Below are 21,095 nucleotides of genomic sequence, written 5' to 3'. Positions count from 1 at the left end.
AGAATCCGCAATCTACTGCTTGGTCTGAGACAGTATTGTTTGGGGTTTCCTTTTGTTTTTTCCACAAAATAATTTTAATCTCTGCTTTTTTTATAATATTTTGAGCTTGCTTTTATTTTCTATTTTTTTTTCTGGTTTTTTGGGGTTTTTTTTTTTGGTTTTTGATTTTTGGGGTTTTTTTGTAAAGTAAAATTCTTGTTTTCCATTCAGCCCTCTAAGTAAATGAAGCATTAACTTGTGAGCAAGTAAATTGCTGGTTGGATCAAAGGCATTAATTGATTTTGTACAACCAACATATCTGTAGGTAACACCAAATGGGAAGATTGTATAAACAGTAATACACAGATGTCTAGGAAAGCTGTAGTTGTGATCAGGAAATTAAGGGACTGGAACCCAGCAGTATGTGAAAAGATAACCTAACACATGGTCATCTGGTGGAAGATGATCTAGAGAAGGCAGTGATAGCAACAGCAGAGTAGCATTAGGCAATTTTTGGCAGTGCTACTAAGACTTCTCATTCTAGAACACAGAGCAAATGGTACTTCAGTATGTTCTGTTGAGAATGGCTCCAACCTGCTGACATTTGGTGTAAGTACTTTACTACCAGATAGATGTTGACAAGTTCATGGAAATCTCATAGAGCAGCAATGAGTTAGGGGCATTATTGAAGCTGACTTTGATTAAAAGAGTAAAGTGTATTGTAAAACTTAAGGTAAGATGACAGTAATTGGAACTGTAAATGACAGAGAGGCAGAAGTTTGTATGGTAGGTGGTACAAAAAAAATGATTATTGCTGAACAGGCTATAATTTGCGGAAAGGAAGGAAAATTACTTTTAGACTGAACATAGTAAAGCCCTTTATGGCACTGCAGTGTATCGAGTTATACAAGAACATATCTTGTAGTGGAGGAATAGTACAATATGTAACAGTAGAATAATTTAAAAGCTGCCTGGAACAATCTTTAGCAAGAAAGTCTCAAACAAGTTGGAGGTGCGATAGGTATTGTCAGGTGTAGGTTGCTGTACTTTTGAGTCCTTTGGTAAATATTTCCAGCTTCCAGTGTGCACAGAGGCACAAAAGAAAATGGTATGCTTTATCTAACTCTGCAGAGAAAAGCACATAGCATGGGTAAGAGCCTCCACCCATTAAATACCATTTATTGTCACTGTGGCTGAGCAATGCAAAGCTGTGATAGCTTGAACGGGTAGCCTGACATCCCCTTTCCGAAGGAGGAATCTTGGAGCAGTGCAGAGTCCGTTTGCCAGACTGCCACTCCTTAATCCTGGAGCAGGAGCCAAGCCAGGGAGAGGAGATGTGATCTGAAAGCCATAGCACGCTGCTAATTTCCTGCTATTTCAAACCCTGTGGGGAATCCCAAACCCGGCATAGGCTGGAGCAGCCTTGGATCGTGCTCCTGTTCTTCAGAGGTAGACTGCAGCAATATATGCAACACTCATTGCCAGCAAATCACTAAGCACTGCATCTGGAGCTTTATTTCAGAAGCAGATTGAAATTATTTTAATTAAAAGCAGGGCTGACTTTGTGATGGAATAGCCCAGAACTGTACATTGACAGCTATCAGTTGATTTCATGTACTCATCCCAAAAGACTGTAGCATGCCAACTTCAGAAAGGAGATGGTCTTCCCCACTAAATCAGTGCTGTTTGAAAATACAGTTCTGTAAAACCTGTATTACATTTTTCAGGTGGTACATTGCATTTTGGGACAAAATTTGTTCTCGGTAACATTTTCAAGAGGTTTAACTAGTCATAGATGAAAAGTGGTACAAGAAAACTTAACAGGGTTGCACATAAGACTTCAAAGCCATGAATTTAATCGAAAGAAGTAAAATATATTTGCCTGTTCCTCAGACAATAAACCCAACTATAGAGTTGAGTCCAGAGAACAATGGCATAGGTGTGTCCTACACAGACTAGAGAATACCTCTAAAGATAATGAGCAGCTGATAATTTCCAGTATATCCATTTATGGTCCAGCAGGTCACATGCATTCTGGAACTGGTAAGTGATGTACATAATCTAAACATAAAAAATACTATCATATTCTGCTCCACAAAAACTGCAAGCTGACATCTAAAAGCTTGGGACACGAAACTATTTCAGAAATACGCGATCCATCCATGGTTCATTCCCTTTGACCTGGGGAGGGACATGAAATGTTAAACTAAGCACTGTCTGCAGTATCTGATTGGAGATGATGAGAAAGACTATGAATTGTAGAATGCTAATCATGCTGAGAATTTGCTAGGCCTGCTTCTGTCCTGGAGATTGTGCCTTCTAAAATGGAATGCTCCTTTGCCTCCCTTGATTCAGTATGACCTGAGACCTTGTGGCAGTAAGGGGCTAGTAAAAGAAAGTACTATGATAAAGACAAAAAATAAAATTAACTTTCCACTAAAGCAGGCCCACATGATGGAAAATTCACTGGGATGTGCCTTCTAAAAGTAAAAGCAGGAGTTTGCTCCAGGAATAATCACAGAGATTAAATGTTCTTGCTGGTTGGGAACATTGTCTCTTCTGTTTATTTATTTACTTTTCTTTTTTTTTAATTACCTAAAGAGAACATGGGTTTTTTTCAGGCCAGGCCACTTGGAAATGAACCATTTGGCTTGGGAATGCTCCGTGTGAGCATGTGTCTTTCTGAGATTTCATGGATAATGTGAGAGCTGGCGGGACTGCCTGTGACACCAGTCATGTGGCTAGTCCGGTCGGCTTGTAGCACTAGTCAGGAATTTCTGAGTTCTGGTAAGGAAGGTAGCCTTATCTTGAAGACTGGGGGATGAATATGTGCAGGTCTGTATGTGTGACAGTGCAGTCTGGTTCTGTGCTTGTTCAACATCAAATGAAATAGTGCGCTGACCTCAGCAGTTGCTACAAAAGCAGAGATTCACATTACAAATATTTTCTCTTAACTACCTCCGGGGGAGAATTCAAAGTGCAGTCAATTTCTGTTGCCTTCACAGGCACCCAGTTCTCCCAGTCATTCTGATTTCCTGACATAAAAAAGACCTGGGCATGCTGAAGGATGTGCAGCAAAGGGCACTGCAGTGGTTACAGCAGGGCAGCACGTCATACAAGGAGAGGTTAAGAGAACTGAATTTAGGCGTGCCTTAAGAACATGAGGCTTATGAGGGAATTGTTTGCTTGCTGCCTTCCACTGTCTAATGTGAGGATGCAGAGAAGATGAAGCCAGATCCATCTCAGAGGTACCTGTGGACAGGAATAGGTGAAAGTTGTAGCATTTGCATACAGAAAGTTGCAGTTATCACAATGAAAGTGGTCCAACACTGGAAAAAAGGTTCAAAAACTTTGTAGCTGAAGTTGTACCCTTGGAAAAGTTCAAACCTTAACTGGAAAAGGCCCTGAGCAGCCTGTCTGAATTGTCCCTGCTTTGAGTGGAGGCTGAGACCAGATGACTTACAGAAGCCAATTTCAACATGCCTTGTGCCATGGTTCTGAAACTGCAGTGCCTGAAGCGCAGTAGCCTGTGTCTGATACTGGTTCCAGCCTTTAATATATTGAAGGCTCCCATAAAATGGAAGTGATATTCTCTTTGTCACATAGACTATGAGTTTTAGCACTGATTTTGAAGTGCTGTAAGGTCTTTAATGGAGTGGGGTGCTTTTATATTTGCTTTGGAGGCTCTGTAGAGCTGACCAGTTAAGTGTGACTCAAAATTCACATTACAACCACAGGGTCTGCAGTGAGAATTAGAAGTCATTTTTAAGAAGGGAGACCTTCAGGTCTCTGCCTATAGCAACAGCTCCTGCCAACTGCTCCAGGAGCTGTCATGATTGACTAAAGAGAGTTATGCTTGGCACTAAGGGCATCGGGGACCTTATCAGGGGAGAAAATTGTTTTTCAGATTTCATCTGAGTTTCAAATCCGTCCATGTGTCAGCATGCTTTATAACAATCTCAAAAGCACCACAAAGCCAAGGTAATTCTTGTATAAATGTTAGGACCTTTTGGGCTCTTTTATAAGCAAAGAATGGGTAGTGGAAGAAAGCCAGTGGAGAAGAAAAATCTCTGCAAATACTGGCTTCCAGACTCAGACAGCTGTGTCCTCATTACTCTTAATAGCAAAGAGCTATGAATGTTGGGCAACATTCCCCTCTGACTGTATACATAGCAAGCCATCTATTTATTTATTTCAGTGGTGGTGATCATTGGAAAATGCCTATAAGCCCTGCTCAAATAACTGGCTTTAACTCAGATTTGGCATTCACTGCTTTATAATGCTTGAACCACATTTTCTTGCAATGTTCCAAAAACTGCTGCCAGCCTACTGAGTTGCAAACTGTCCTGGATAAATGAAAACTCTGTGGACATGGGAGGTTTACTTTGTTCCAATTAGTGTGTGATGTGGATGTCTACTGGCAGTTTTCCTGCTCTCCTTACTCTCAGTTCATGCCTCCCAGGAAAAGGAGGTGTTCCATCTCAGAGGGCTTTTTCACTCTCTCCCACTCTCTCTCGCTCTCTCTCTCTCTTGCTCTCTCAGTAACCCCTTCAAGTTACCTGTAGGGCCTAAGGTAAGATGGAAAATTTCTAGATTTTTGACATTCTGATATTGCAAGATCTCAAAGGAGATGTGCTGAGCCTTTAGGGGCAGAAAGTTTTGTTTTGTGTAGCCCCAAGAACTGCCAGTTTTGAGCAGGACCATGACAAGTTCTAGATGGCTGCAAAACTCCCAAACAGGACAAGATGTGAGGTTGAAACTACATTAAGGAAAATTTCTAATAAAAGTTGCCTAACATTTGCAGGAGCCCTGTCCTCCACCTGTCAATCAATAAATCAATTGAGATAAGGGCAGATATTATCCCTCTTTATTGATCCTGGCATAAAACAGAAGTCTTGATCTGGATGGTCTTGACTGAATTTTCTCTCCATGAAACCAAAGAGTCATTCCACTGAAAAACTGAGAAAAAAAATCCTGCATTTCTGGTAATTGTTTCTACTTCCCTATACGAACTTTCAGACACACGTTCTGTAAGCCAGGCTCTTTCCCCTGGTTTTAATGGCTAGGTTGAGGGAGTAAGGTGTTAGCCTCTTGGAGAAAGTCAGAGTGCCCATTATATGTGTGTTAGACTCACGCACTTTCAAGTGACATGAGGCAATCTACAGCCGTGCCTCCTCCAGCTGGTGCCTCCTTGCATGCTCAAGCCAAGTGGTTTTGAATCCAGTCCTTTACTGAATGAGATGCTGGTGATTACTGTTGAAGCTTTTGTGAGAGATCAGTTAGTATCAAATCCCATGCAAGCAATCTCTGTCATGATATCCCATGACAGAGATCCCTTTTTGTCTTTTTTTCATATATATTGAAGATTTCAAGTTATCCTGTGAGAGTGACTACAGCATCTGTACTGAATTATCTCTATGGGTATAGAGAATCTCACTTGAATTTTCAGTTTGCACAACACGCTTGATGTTGCACATCCAGAGTGGCTGCATTTTAATGGAAGAAGCAGCCTTTCCAATGAAAGTTTCTGCTATAACTTGCAGGTGGATATTTGTATCCCTTTGTTTTCACTGTGGCTTTAATTTCTGGATCCATTTGGATCAATTTCTTCTGCCGTATTAAAAGTCAGACTGTTCTCTTCTTTACTAGTTATTGTGGTTTATTCACTGTCCCAGACCTCTCTAGCCTGCCAAAACACTTGGAAAGGGAGCTCTTAATGACTCAGTTAAAATGTACGGTCAAGAAGTTCACTTATTAGAGGAAATGTAAACTGACCACCAATTGGCTAAACCAGCTGGCTGGACTATTTGTGCTTGAGATTTCTCAAAGCTCCCCAGGGGAAAAAAGTGGGAATAGCAGTTCTCTGCTTTTATTTCTCTCATGTTCTGTACTCTACCAGAAAAGTCTTTGAAAAAATTTGTTGGAGGAGAAGCCAATAGCATTTGACTGATATGTTTAAAAGCTTTATAAATAATGCTTTAAACCCCTACATTTTTGATATATTCTTTCTTTCAGGGTCTTTTTAAAGTAACCCATACTATTACAGGAAAGAATATACAATTCAGCCATAGAAAATTCACTTCTTCACTATTAGTGGCTCTACTCCTCTTCTGTGAAATTTTATAAGCCTTCTCTAGAGATTCCTGCATGAGACTATTTCATATCATGCAGCAAACTGATGATAGTAAGGATCTTTTTTTCTTACTTCTGAGTGTGCATTTCCTGGCTCTGACTGCACATTTTTTGTTTCCATTGCAATAGAAAGGTGCTACTTAGATAATCTCCCAGCAACTGGGAGTATTCATAAAAGCTCACTGGCTCCCCTTACCACCCTACCAGCAGATCACAGTGTAGCACATGGTCATACAAAACAGGTAATTTTGAGAAACCACAATAACTCTTCATTTATTCAGCTGAAAAATATATTTACTGATGATGAAGATAAAACCATTTTAAGCAAAAACTTTGTACTCCCTGATTCAGCAGGTTCAGTGTCATCAGTGGAATGGTAATGTGTCTATCTCACTTCAGCAGGGTACTTGGGTCACTCTCATTTTGCTATACTGCAGCTATTTGACATAGAATAAGTGCAGCAGGGAAATAGCTGAGATTCCCAAATCACATGCACTGATCTTGTATCTCATAAGATGTGCAGAATCTGCAGCAGAAAATCATGAATCAAGAGAATACAGTTATGTTCCAGTCCATGAAGTTTCCATCTTTAAGCAAAGCTCTTGGTTGAATTTTTGATCCCAGAGTCAGCACAGTGACCATGCATTTGTGCAAAAGCTCTCATGGGACACCAGGAATAGTCCACACAAGTGGCTGTGATCTTGTGCCAACAGGGAGCCCTGGTGGGAGCGTGGATTGGTGGTCATGCAGGCGTATGAGCCACACACAGGTCTGCTCTGAGCAGAGAGGGGAGAGACTGCTGGCCCTTTAGTCCCCTTGCTATGCACTTCTTTGCATGGCTGTCTTGTAAATCTCAGCCACAAAAGCAGAACTAGAACTGTGTTCAAAGAGCAAAGTCCTTCACAGTTTAGCTGTTGTTTATCATCTTTGAGTAGTGTGCTCGCTAAGGAAAGGCTCAGACAGCTGGCGGGAGAGCTAGAACCTGTGACACATGTTGAGCAATTTTCATACCAGGCAGAGGGAGCAGAAATACAGATTCATGCTTCACACTTATTTAATATCCATTTCCAGACTGACCCTCTGTGTGAAAAAACCCATTTTAATTCTTGTTTAGCCATCAGCCAATAACCTAATGCATATGGGATGCAGATAGAAAATTAATTCAGCAATCAATGGCCAATCCTCAGACAATGAAATATGCAATTAAACAGGTGTTTAGGGAGTTGATCTTGGATTGTGTCCAAGCTCAGCAGGGTCAGTTGTCCTTGGAAAAAACACTGACCCCACACAGCAGCAGTTAGAATTTGGCTTCAGTCTGCACTTTAGGAATGTGGCATTGTTATTTCTTCCCTTTTCTTATCAAATGTAATTATCTTGAGAAAAAAATAAGTTTTGAGAAAACATGTGATTTCACTGAGTAAAAATCTACTACTGAGGAAATTATTTTTCAGTGTCCAAATAAGGAGTGGGGGAGAAGTTTGGGGAAAGTGCTCTGTTCCAAGTAATCTTGGAACTGATACCCACGTTACTAAGCTCGGATGTTTAGTCCTGGCCTGCAATTATGCCTATAAAAAACAGACATCCAATCTTTGTATTATTTTAAAATGGAGCCCTGAGGGTTATAAATGACTGAATGAGCTTTAGTGCTTGAGCAGACAGAGGTTCTGGAACAAGCTGTCAGCTTCAAGCCTCTCTTCCAAAGCATCACATCTTAAGAGCCAGGTTAGCTCCTGGGGTTGTGACAGTAAAACAGTGGGACTAAAACACAGACAGCATAAAATAAAGACATAGGGCCCCAAAATCACCCACACCTCCTTGTAAAAGGTGGAAGAAGATTTTCCACAGCAAACTTTTTCCATTCTGCAAGACCTGTGCTCTCACAACTGTCAAATTAATCTTCAGTATTACTGTGTTGAACCCCATGGTGCTAGTGGCTCTCAAATAAACATGATGGCAAAAACATACTCACTTTTGTCAATGGCTGATTAAAAGGAGGAAACACAGCCATAGCTACTACTGTGACCCGCAGAAATTTGTAGCATGATTATCAGAATTCATTACTTAAGAAAGGAAATCATGCATGCTAAATATGTTCCAAAGAGAACAAAATGTAACAGTCCATCTGTGAAACAGCACACGTTGCCAAAAGCATATTGTCTTGGATATCTGCTGTCCACATTGGCTTCCCCCTTCATCAGAGAGTCCAAGCAAAGTTTCGCTTCTAATTGTCATAGTCTCCAAGAGTGTGGTTCTAGCTCAGAGATGATAAGCCCACATCCTTCCATGACAGCTCACTGCTAGTGCTGTTATTCCCTTGTCAGGCAGCTGGGAAAGGAGCTGCCATGGAGGGAGTGGAACAGCCTCAGTGCCCCGAGCACAGACCACACCTGTGGAGGGATAAGCTCAGTCACAGATGCCACCGCTTTCAACACCGGGGATGGACTGAGGGACAATAGTCACCCTTGTTCCTGTTGGGGCAGGTGCAAATCATCTCCTTGGGATGGAACTTCCTTGGCAAACTTTCTACTCTGTGCATTTACTCTGTCATGTGGTATTTAACCACATGCTCATAAGTATCAAGATTATTTTTTTTTCCTTTAAATGTATCTTCTTATCTTATCTTTTTCCTAACTGAAGGACTCTGAAAAGTCTCTGAATTGATGAGTTGATCTTTAGGACTTTGTTTCCTTCTGTATTCTTTAGTGGATAAAGTCCTGTTTTTATGCACAATCCTTTTTTTTCTGAGCAAACAAAAGGCAGTGTCTTTGCTTACAGTTTTTGAACGACACCTTCCAGAGGGCAGATTCTCCCTGTTCCTAAATACCTCTGCTCCTTCTCCTGTTGTCTGCTGGCTTCTTCCCCTGGCTTCCCCTTCCATCTTGTAAAGTTACTTAGGTTGCTGAAAAATCTACTATTTCCTGCATGAACACATCCTCTAAGCTGCAGTTTAGTCCTCTTGAGGCTGTTTGATTCATCGGATTGTCTGTGGTAATAGCTTGGATTCTTCCTCTTTTACTTGGTTCATCCTTCATAGAGAAGCAGTCACTCTGTGTGTACTGAAAGCAAAGTGGTTGGAATGCCCAACATATTTAGCCTGATGACTTAACATCTTCTAGCACAAAAATGTTATTAACATTTTCCATGTTTTCCACATATTTCTGAAGTTACTAAAAGCATTAAAGGTACAATTTCTCTCACTAAAAATCATTTTTATTGGTTAAGGTACAAATGCATATGCATACATTTAAATATTTGCAATGGAAAAATCATTTGGAAGAACTTAGCAAATTCCTAACCTCATTTTCAGTTCTTTTGCTGGCCCCCAGTTAGATTTCCTAATGGCCTAGGAAATGGAAAATGAGGTAAGGCAAACAGAAAATTTCAGGTATGATCATTATGGATAGAGATAAAAATAACTAAACATTGAAAGGTGTTCGATTACTCAGTGAATACTTTAAGACACCACCTTGACCACATATTTTGTATTTTTTGTGACCCAAGACACTGAACCTTACCCATCAAATGGTGTTTTGAAGATACATTTTTTCATGACAGCTTGTTTGAAAGAATAAATATTGTTGAGGTATAAGGCCCTAAAATACAGGAACAATCTTTAACATCCCAATTTTTTTCATATGTAATTTCACAGCAATAGTCACAGTCCTATCTGTAAGGCTAAGAAGAGGTGTGAAAGCCAGATAATTCTTTTAATTTGCCACTGACTATGTCAATAATTCTTTTTGCTTCAGTAACCACTGGAAACTTTGAGGTTCCATGCACCATCTACCATGTGTTTTGCAGATGCTTAATCAGAAGCACTAAAGTATATGTCTTGTTTTTAATTTGTCTTCTAAACACTGAATTATATCTCACTGTCTTTTGCTTTATCTTTAGTGACCACCTCCAGATAAGAACATAGTTTCCATGAAGATGCTTATACATCACAGGCAAATCCCTGAACCTTTTCTTAAATAGATTACTAAATGGAGCATTATCTTGCTCTAAGATAAATCTTTGTGGATTGGAACAACTCTTTGGAATCTCTTGGTATCTCTTTGCAATATCAGTTTTTGAAGTGTTGACACCAGAAGTGTATTACAGTCATTATTGCAATGTACAGTGGTAAGAACAATTTCCTGTGTCTACTCAGTGATCTCATGGTTATGCTTGATTTTTCAGCAACATGATGTCAGGAAAAGTTCATGTTCAAGTGATTATCTGTAACAACCCCAGAGTTATTTTTTTGACCTACATTTTTTACTCTTGATATATGACCTTGCATTTGTCTGTCTTGAAGAGCACTTTCAAATGTGCCCACCATACCTAGAAAAATACTTTCATATAAGACTTCATTTGACATTTTAGTTCCTAACTCCACCAGCTTGTGATCCTTTGCATTTTATCACAAAAGTGGAAAACAGTGTGCCAAATCCAGATGCTCAGAATTCCACATTTATGATTCTCTCTTGGGATTATTGAACTCCTAGTCTTAGTCTCTTTGGTTTGAGAATTACAGAGTATGTCTGGTCTTAATTCAATGGATTACTGTTGGTTTTCTTTTATGCTGTGATTTCTTGCAATATTATTGATACAAATAAGAGTGGTTTCAGTCCTGCATTCTTGGTGGATGTGAGTCAGTAATAAAAAAAAGATCTCCTGATAAGAATTAGCTTCCCTGGTGAGAAGTAGTGTTATGCTGCAGTTTCACATCTAGGTTTCCTTTCTATATTAATATGTTGCCTCATTTTTTGTGTATGAATGACTTTTAAATTATTTCTTTTTTCTTTAATTTATGAGCTGTGAATTAAAATTCATTCATTGTTCTATGATGTGGCTAAATTCTAAAGAAACCACTAATATCCATTAATATTGGCTTTTACAGATAATAAAACACAAAGCCAGTAATTTTCATGCTAAACACAATTTGTTCATATATTTATTTTGACATTGTAAATGATATCTATCCAGTCACCAGGCATCCTGCCATCCTTTAAAAATACAATTTGTACCAATAAAAACAAAGCATCAGCACATCACATCCTACAAAAGGAAGGCAGCCAGCCAGAAATACAAAAAAAACTTTCTCCACCCTTGCAATCCCCAAATGAAATCCCATCACTGCAGCCACCTCACCTCTTGTCAAAATGTCATGTAAAGACAACATCACACCCCAAAGCTGCTAAACCAAACCACCACAGCCATAATTTTTTAAGGCAAACACACTGATCTAAGAGAGAGTAGTTAATTTTATTATGTAGTTAATTTTGGAGTGTTCAGGCTTCAGCTCTTGCAGCACATTTCCTTACAAATGGATCTGGAGATGCCATCTACCCAGTCTCTCATTCTGTCAGTAACCCAGAGATCTTTAAAACTCATGGCCGGAGCCATGAAGCTCTGTTCATTGTAGGTGGTATTTCTTAGGAGGCAGAGAGCAGTGGTCTGGATGGGCCATGTGGTTGCTCTCAGTATTCATCTGGGAGGTAACAAAGTGAATCATTCCCACTTCAAGTCAGATTTTAATTTGTCTGGAGTCCTGCCTGAACTTCTGCCTTTGGAATTAGCTATGGGAGCAGTAATGTGAATACAGCAACTGGAAAGATGGATAAGACAAGTGAATGCAGCAACTGGAAGGATGGGTGAGAATATAGATGACCACTAATTTAATAGCACACAGTGGGATAATCAAGAGCTGAAACAAAATCCTTCAAGAAGATACCTAATGTCTGGCCAATTTTTGCACCAATAGTTTTCAAAGCACACAAATATCTGCTCTCATCTAGTGAGCCCATATAATGTGGATAATCTGGGGCAGACAGCCTGGGATTAGACTACCTGTTTCAGCTGTGAAGACTGCTTACCAACAGTACTTTATTTGATTCTATTGGGTGGGTCAGTCAGAGTTTAATGGCACCTCATGGTAAGGGGCAATCTTAGAGAATGCCAGACAGGAAATACAGAACTGGATGTGCGCACTCAGGCCCAACCCAAAAGATTTGCTGCTACCAGTAAAGCTGCTTATACCTTTTGATTGCATAAACCTTCTTTAGTGAAGTCACGAAAGTACTATTCAGTGCAAAATGTGAGGAGTAAAGGTGTTCTGCATAGACAACTTCGGGATCATCAGGCTTTCCAAACTCCACAGGAGGCCTCCATTGTAAAAAGTGTTGCATTCAAATGGAAATAGGCTTCCAATACCACCGCAAAAGGTGAAGACTGAGAGTAAGCAAATAAATCTGTTTATTATAAAGCAAATGCAAGAGGATCAACATCTTTTATTTCTCTGAAGTGGAGCTCAAGCAACTGCTACAAGGATGACTTGGGAACAAAACCAATCCCATAGCCACCCACTGCTTTAAGTGAAAAAAAACTGTACCCCTGTAAGAAAAATGCACCACAGAAGAGTGGAGGATCTGTTGTCTTCAAACAGTCATGCTACCATATGTGGTGAGACCATGACCCTCATTTTGTTTTCACTTTGCTTCCCCTATTAATATTACTGGAAGCAGGGAACATGGAAAATTAAAATCTCCTTTTTAAGCTTAGTGCAGACTAGAAAAAGCAGAATTGGCCAAATCCCAAGGTACCACTCCTAAAACAATAAGCAAGCATGACAAATAGAAAGCTTTTTCATTTAGGAAACATTAATGTCATTGTTATTAAATTTATGGTTAGATAAAATCTCTGTTCAGATACTACCAATTATGTTTGATATGCTGTGAAGGGAGGATACAGATTTTTTAGCCTAATCACAGAAGCAATAGCTGAACTGAACATATTTATGGACCTATATAGTCTAGACTTGTTATCTTAGCCTTTTCCCACATCCCTCACCATTTTGCCAACCTTCATCTGGCCAATAAATACATGGGAACCAATTTCTGACAGAGTTAATTACCTCTAATTGTGTCCCTCTTGTTACTTAACCAGCTTTGACTCACCATAAATTGGTCCGGTGCAGATGTTGGCAAGATAAGAACTCTAGTCTCTCTCCATATGTATAATATGTATGTATTTATTTATATATCTGAACATGTTAGCTATGCTGCTGCAGTGGACTGCATCAGTTATTTCATGACTGCTAGGATTGTACAGCTGACTGGCTGTGCTTGCTGCCCTGGGGGCAGATACAGAGATGTAATTCCTGCCCTCTGCTGCCTGCTCAAGACCAGGGCATTGGTGAGATACTTTCAGTCGTGACCCAACAAAATCTGGACTAATAAGAATCAGGGGAGGATCAAGGGAGTAGCATTGCTAGGATGACATAGTGCTTCAGCAAAGGCCAGTGCACAGTATGCTGGAATAAAAAATAGTTTAGGTATCAATAAATAAAACATAGAAATTTAGGTTGGCTGGAAAAATGACAAAATTTATCTTTTGGCATTTCCATTTCTGACATCTGGACACAAACCTGATGCCTGAAACATCAGGGAAGATACTGAGCAAGTGACTCAAAATGAACTTCTGACTCTGAAAGGCATTTTTAATCAGTTAGGTTCCAGGGTCCTGGCTTATATAAATGTAGGAATGCTATTCACCTCCTTTGCAAAAAAATAAAAAAAAAAATTAAAAAAAAAAGGGAAAAAAAGCCCACAACAAAAATACCCTAAGGGGTTGTAATAAAAACCCAAATACATTATACCAAATAAAGAAGGGGGGGGAGGGAATTGGAAAAAAATAGTATTATTGTCAGGAAATTGATTCCAGGGAAGTATACATTTTTTGGTCAGGTAAAGGTTGATTTTTGGTTGAACTTTCTTTCTGAAAAAATTACAGTGAGATGGTCTGCATTGGTGGGGGTAAGAAGTAATTTTTATTTTTTATGTCTGAGTTGTGTTTGCTCATCTCTCAAACTGCCCTTCATGTCTTATTTTTCAGTGGGGTAGCACAACCCTTTCAGCAGCCTCTCCCTAGGACTGAACACTGCCCTGTAGCATGGAAATCCCAGCTCAGTGACATAGCAAATGTGGAAGTAGCAAAAAGTTTGAGATAATGCGAGCCTTTCCTTGAGGAGAAAAACTGGGTCACCTGCAAAACTGAGAGATTTGATGTGCATCCTCAGTTCTCACTGCCCTCAGACATTTATTATTGTGAATTTTCCTTCAGGTTATGGTCATTGTCTCTACTCCTCCAAACTCTGATTCCTTGCACAGAGGCAGTGTACACAGTGTACAATATGAAAAATCTTTTGTTGCTGCTATTTCTAACATTTTCCTCCTCTATTTCTGTGTTGCAGATGTGGATGAATGTGCTTCAGATTCTCACCAGTGTAACCCCACCCAGATCTGCATAAATACTGAGGGGGGCTATACCTGCTCCTGCACTGAAGGCTACTGGCTGTTAGAAGGCCAGTGTTTAGGTAAAATCCTCATGTGATATGGTATCTGAGTATCTGTGTATGTGTACTCCCTGAAATAATGCCACTAAGCACTTTTGCCAAGCACACAGTTAAACCTTCAGCTATGTGGAAACTCCTTTGTCTCTGTAAGTGCCAGTGAGAGGTTTGGCAGAGAGAGTCCCTGATGGAACAAAGCTGTAGATGTAAATGCCATATGACGAGCATCATAAGAGTGTAGTAACTGGGCTTTTCATATTCTCCGTCTGAAGGATTCCCTTTCATGTAAGATCAATTGCAAGCATGTGTGCATAAAGATTTTTGCCCAAACAGACCTGTGCTCTTCTTACTGTGACAGTGTGGACCTCAAAGGGTCTGTATTTGATACCAAGAAATGGGACTGATAGTAAATACCTCTGAACTAGGTGCCAGTTCACGATCTTCCATCATCAGTGCAGTTCTATTTCAATTTTATTATTTTCCTTGCAGCAATGTCCTGTTTATCCTTTTAGCTCAGTCCTGTTGAAAAAACATCGCTCAACAAACAGCACAGGAAAACAAACCTTTCGTTTCTCCTCTCCTCCATCCCTCTCCCCTCACTTGACATGCTCATGGGATGATGATGTAGGCGTTAATTTTAGGTACACAGGTAGGACCTAGGAATCAGCATACAACTTTATTTAATAAAATTTGCCCATTATTAGTTTTTTCCCTGCAGTGCAGGCTGTTTGGTGCCAGCTCTGCGGAGCTGGACCATCCCATCATGCCTCCACTGGAAGGAGAATGGGCTTTCCCTGCCCATTAGTCCCTGGAGCATCTCCAGTTATTTTCCAGCTTTCTCCTCCCAAGTACCAATTCTGTGAAAGGCTCATTCATGGCTGCTTTCCTAACTACTGCAAACAGCTGCTGTGTAATTCACCTGGCAGGCACCAGGCTGAGCCCTGTCCAAGCTGGGGTCTGTGCAGCCATAGCCACTTCAGGGAGTCACTGGCTTGTAGTTTCCTGGGACAAGAAGTCTCCAAGGCCCCTGCTCCTTAATCTTTGATAAATCAACTCTTGGGGAAAAAAAAGCTTGTGCTGGGGAATGTACAGTCATATGTGATACGGTGGGGATGAGGGAGGGAAGGGAGGCAGATTCTGCTCTGCATCACCTGTTCCGTTGCTTATTTACTTCTCCCAGTTACAGGCCAAATGAAAGGGCTGTGTGCAGCATTCAGGATTTGAACACAGATCTAAAATACTCTTCTGCTTGATGGTTATAGCAGAGAACTGAAAGGCTGCATTGATGAATTGATTTGAGTACCTCCTTATGCTATTTAAAATAGGGAATAACATCCCAGTATTGCCCTATTTAAGTAATTTTGGGGTGGATTTTTGCAAGGAATGCAAAAAAGGAAAAGCAAGTTGTGTTTAGAGTTGCTGTATTTTCCCCTAAATTTGAAAGATGTCTCAATTTCCATACTTTATACTGGCTTTGGAGAAGTGATTTTTGCTGCCATAAAGCAGTAGGGGAATATTTACTGTAATCAGAGGGCCAAGTTAGGGTTTAGAGACAGATTTTTTTGGTGCACTGTTAGTAGTGCAGTGGCATTCAGTGGAATTACCAATTACCAATTACTGTTAGTAAATCACTGGTGCAAAAACCTACACTTCTGTTGCAATTATCCTGTAAAGCTTCCATGGTGGAGCCAGTGCAGCAGTATCCACATGACCCACCCACAAGAAGCAGCTCTGTAAAAGTCCTTATCCTCAGTCAATATCCTTATGTAGCACTCTTGAGATAACAGTCCTGCAAAAAGACAAAGCATGTACTTAACGTAGTGCACTGTTTCAGTGCAATGAGGTATTCATTTACTTCAAACCCAAGTTATTTTTGCAGGATTTGGTGAAGCCTGCTGCTGGTGTACTCACCACCACTGACCTGGCCTTTAGGTTATCTTGCTGACTGCATATAATATTCTGGGTTTTCTATTGCATAAACTTAGCTTCAAAGCTTTAAAGCAGCCATTAAAAGAAATCTCCATAAATCAAAAGCCAGTTGATACCAAAGGAAATGTTAAGGCTTTGAAAGGACAACTATTCCAGGTGTTTCATTTTAGTTTTTGGTTCCGAGGCAAAAATCTTCTAGCCCTTACCATCTTACATATCTTAGAGCATTTTCTTGTGCTCACAGTACTCAACTGCATTCATTGCTAATGCTGCAATTCAGCCCAAACTGCTATTTTGGCAATAAATTAACTGTTTATACAGTCTGTAATTTGTCAGTTAAAAATTCCTATAAAAAGAGAATGTGACTATTTGGAAAAAAAAAAAATTCAAAAATATCCTCACTAAAAATGAAGCCTGTAGTAACAAACACTGCTGTACCAGTGAGCAGCTTTGGTATATGTGGAGGAAGAGAAGCTTTCTATTTTGATTCTGCCAAAATTTTGCTGCAATGTTGGCTGTGGTTGAGCTGGCAGCCTGTGCCAGCTGTCAGGTATCCTTTGAGGGAGCTGCTTAAAGGAACAAACCCTGATTTAAATTGAAGATTACAGCAATGACAATCAATTCATCAGGCACACTGGTGGATGTCAGATGTGGATAAACCACATTACCACATTCTACTGGGGATAGGTATATTTTAACTATAACACCATGTCTGAACGCCTGGAAGCTTGGCTGTTACATCCATGACCAGTATGCTGGGTTATTTCTCTGTTATCGATACTCTTGGCTCAATGTGCATGCTGCTTTGTGTCTCATGTGAAAATGCAGACCACTCTACTTTCCATCCTTCCCACCCACAGATATAGATGAATGTCGCTATGGCTACTGCCAGCAGCTGTGTGCCAACGTGCCTGGTTCCTACTCCTGTACGTGCAACCCCGGCTTTACCCTTAACGACGATGGGAGATCATGCCAAGGTATGTGTATGGGAAACCGTGGCTGAAATCTTTGGTCCCCCCTCAGCCACACACTTAAAACTTGCTAGGTTTTTGGAACACAAGTAGCCTTCCCAGCATTGCTTTTGAAAAATGGTCACAGGTTTGTCAGACAGATATTTCTGTAGTTTCACGGTACCTCAAAGGGGTTTGGCTGCAACATGACCAGTGTATCAGGAGAAATACACACAGAGGCCCAAACCTTAATTCACTCAATTCAGTGGAATTACCAAGTGTTCAGACACTGAATTTGTTATTAAAATCTGAGGTTGTGTGACCCAACTGAGACAGGAAACCTTTGTCAGATTAGTAAATCAGAGTCTCCCAAGATCCAGACTGGAGTATTAAGCATTAGACCACCTTTTGCTGTGATGTGCTACCTCAAAGTCAACACAAGCTCTTCACAGTCTCCTTAACAAAGCAGGGAGCATTTTCTCACATGCTGCAGGAGAAGGGCTGTGCTGACAATGCCCAGAAGTTGTTAATGTCCTACAAGGCAAAAAATATTTATTTTGCCTTTGCTTGAGGTTTCCAATAAGGACCCTTCATCGTGGCATTATCTTTCTCAGGAAAGTCCTGCTGTATTTTTTCTCAGGTCTGTTATGACAATATTGGTTCAATAGTTTTCAAATTGCAGGATAAGGACAGAAACATATGTAATAAAAATTTAATCTCCATCTTCCATGTTCTTTTTTTTATTGAAAACATTCCCAAATGTTTCACTACCATACATGTTGTGTTTCCAACATATTATTCCCATGCATCAACCTGAATCCAAATAAACAACACTGGCTCGGTTATATTTTTTCAGAACAAATCATTCTGACTGTGCAGCTAATCTCTTTGAAATGCTCTGCAGTAAAAAAAATTTAAATGAGGTTTGGGGAGAAGCCACTGATGAATTTGGCATTGGTTTCCAATAGATGTGAATGAATGTACAAGTGAAAACCCTTGCACTCAGACCTGTGTCAACACCTACGGCTCTTTCCTCTGCCGCTGTGAACCTGGCTATGAACTGGAAGCTGATGGAGTTAACTGCAGTGGTAACTGTCTTATTTAATGTTTTGGTTTCTTTAATTCTATTACATTTACTTTTCCAAAGGTTTTGTCTTGTACGTACTCTTTTAAAGTTTTTTGCCTTGGTCCCTGGTAGCATCAGGATAGCTGCAACTCATATGAACTTCTTTGTAGCTCCAGCACTCAGCAAATACCCAGAAAAGCTCAGTGGAGGAGGGCCACAAAATGTTTTAAAGAAATAAGCTAAATATTCAAAAGATCCAAGGTAACATCAAAACATAAGAAAGCACTTTGTAATGCTGGACAGGAAGCTTTATTAGAGCAAGTAGAGATAGTCCTAGAACATTCTTCCATTATTAAAGAAATACTTTCTATAAAGCACTTTTCCATTTATCTGTTGAATGCATGTATTTCTCTTGCTCTTAATGACTGCTCACTTGCCTGAAACTTTCCTCAGTTTCCCCTGTACAGGTCTGGCTTCACTTTAGGAAAAATATATGATTTCTTAGTACAGTTATTGATGACCTGTTCAGCACACAGCATAATAAATTGTGCTTATGTTACTGTAATTTTTCCTCTCTGGTTTTTGTTTTTATTTTATTATTTTATTTTATTTTAATTGAAGGAAAAACTTATTTCTTTGCTTATTATTCCATCAGCCTGACAAAATTAGAGAATTCAGCCAATATTTTTTGGAAGAAAAAATGCACTGGAAAATACTTGAGTTTTAATTTACAGTAAACAGATGTAACATGCTATTTCTGAGAGAAGACATGTGAGATGCAGTGTACATGATTAGTGTTTCCCAAGATATTTTTCCTGCAAATCTCTGTGTTATAAGGGAAAGAAGTATTAAATATCTAAAGGGTCTTAAGAATTAAACATTTAGACTGCAACACCTAACTTAGTGTTCTGCTTTCTGATGGATTTTCTTCTTCTAAGTTAGACTCCTGAATGTTGTTTATGAATGTTCACCTCCTGAGCTACCTGGGGGTCTGAAGCAGATAAATTCATTGCAATGCCCAATAAAGTGGTGCTTGAGCCTCATCCATGTCTGAGAGCTAAGACAGCAGAAGGGTCTTTCCACCATCCACATATAGAGCAGAAAATCTTTTCCTGACAGTCTTGTGCAAGAAAATGTTTAACAAAGCAGGTCAAGTTTCTCTGGATGAGCTTCTTCCACTTCACAGCAATCACTAGACATCTGGGGCTTGCAAAGGGAATGCCTGGTTAGGAGGACACTCTTTATGAGACACCCAGGATTCAGATTACTTTCAACAGCGGGGTCTAGCAGCCAACTTACCTTGAAGTTGGGAGGCATTCTTGCCCAAATTCAAGGAGAGAGGCAGAGATTTCAACCCAGCTTTCCCAACATCATCAATATTTTCTAATCACAGAGGTCTTCCAAATGCATTAAGTGTGCTCTGAAATGACAACCATCCTGCTGTCTGCACACAGTCAGCAGAATGCCAGAAGTGTTTAGGAGCACTGTGGGCTCAACAGCAGAAATGTAGGACCCTAGGGGCTCTAGGTCCCTCAGCACTTGACGGCAGCCAAGCACCAGTTATATGAATCCAATTTGGAGGGCTGGGCTAGGATTGCAGAGGGTGGCTGATATCTTGGTCACTTTATGGAGTCAGCCCTCAGTTCATGTATTTTCAGGAAGGTGCTTATTTCAGTGAACTCACTGGGGAAACTCACACAATAACAGGACCATGTAGGTGTAGAATTCCTTTCATCTCTATTTTGATAATCTGATTTCAGCCCTAAAGCCACTTGGATAGATTTGGACTTCAAATACTTTCCAATCCATCTGCACAAAACACCAGAAGTGGATAAATGGACTGAGCCCAATTTAGAAGAAAGGGAAATTCAGCCTGAAGAGTAAAAGTGATTTGCCTGGGAGAGTCAACATGCCAGAGCTGGGAATAAGAACTTGGGAGTTCCTGGCTGGGGCTCTGGCCTTTGTTTCTTTCTTCCCCTGAACAGGGAAATAAGGAAATGATTAGTGGCAGCCTCGCTCGGCCTAGTGCCTTTGCATGTGTTTTCCCCTCTGTCAGCCATGCCTCCATGTGCAGCCCTGAATTTCGTCTTTCTCACTTGAGCACAGCTCTGCAAACTGACACAATGGCTGGTCAGTTCATGAGTGCAAGGGGGAAAGAGCACAGTTTCTGCTTACAATCAGATATTTAACAGACTGCCTAGCTTCCTGGGTATCTGGGAGAGGGCTGGACCTTTCAGCATGTCTGACCCAGGCTGGGATGTGGTCTTACAGTCTTGCTGGAATGACTTGGAAGTAACCAACTAGGGGCTAAGAAACATAAAACAGACAGGGCTGGCTGCAGGAGTTCTGCTGGAACCCGTGTGGCCCTGGGAGGGCGAAGCTTGCTCTCCAGAAAAAAAAAAAAAAAAAAAAAAGAAAAACAAACAAACAAACAAAACCCCAAAAAACCAAACTACTGCCAAGTTTTTCCTTTTGAATTACAGTTGCAGCTTTGTTGTCAGAGTGTTTACATCTCTGATGTAAAACAGGAATGAAAACATGGCCAAGTGGTGACAGGTATTAGAAAAGAAAAAGAAATAAATAAAAGCCATACATTGTGTTCAGCAGCAGCTTTGGTTTCCTCAGGAAAAAAATGTTTAAGCAAGAACTTGTTGTATAGCATTTTGCCAGGTCACTGCAGAGCTCTAGGGAGCTGGAGACTGCCAGC

At 40.2% G+C, this 21,095-nt stretch overlaps 1 protein-coding gene across 1 annotated transcript in view; it reads left to right on the top strand.

Moving 5' to 3' along the window:
• Window positions 1–21,095, top strand: part of FBLN5 (fibulin 5) — a 44,366-nt gene that overhangs the window by 16,288 nt on the left and 6,983 nt on the right. Inside the window, exons 6-8 of the mRNA XM_088057568.1 lie at window positions 14,345–14,467; window positions 17,233–17,349; window positions 18,291–18,410. Of these exons, the coding sequence (XP_087913694.1) occupies window positions 14,345–14,467; window positions 17,233–17,349; window positions 18,291–18,410 (360 nt within the window). The remainder of the gene's footprint in view (window positions 1–14,344; window positions 14,468–17,232; window positions 17,350–18,290; window positions 18,411–21,095) is intronic.

The sequence above is a fragment of the Pseudopodoces humilis genome, chromosome 7, assembly GCF_049639895.1.
Source record: "Pseudopodoces humilis isolate 2021_Gansu_Grassland_sample_001 chromosome 7, ASM4963989v1, whole genome shotgun sequence".
In the NCBI taxonomy this organism is placed as follows: Eukaryota; Metazoa; Chordata; class Aves; order Passeriformes; family Paridae; genus Pseudopodoces; species Pseudopodoces humilis.
The sequence above is the reverse complement of the archived record's forward strand: the minus strand, read 5'-3'. Positions and strand labels throughout refer to the sequence as shown.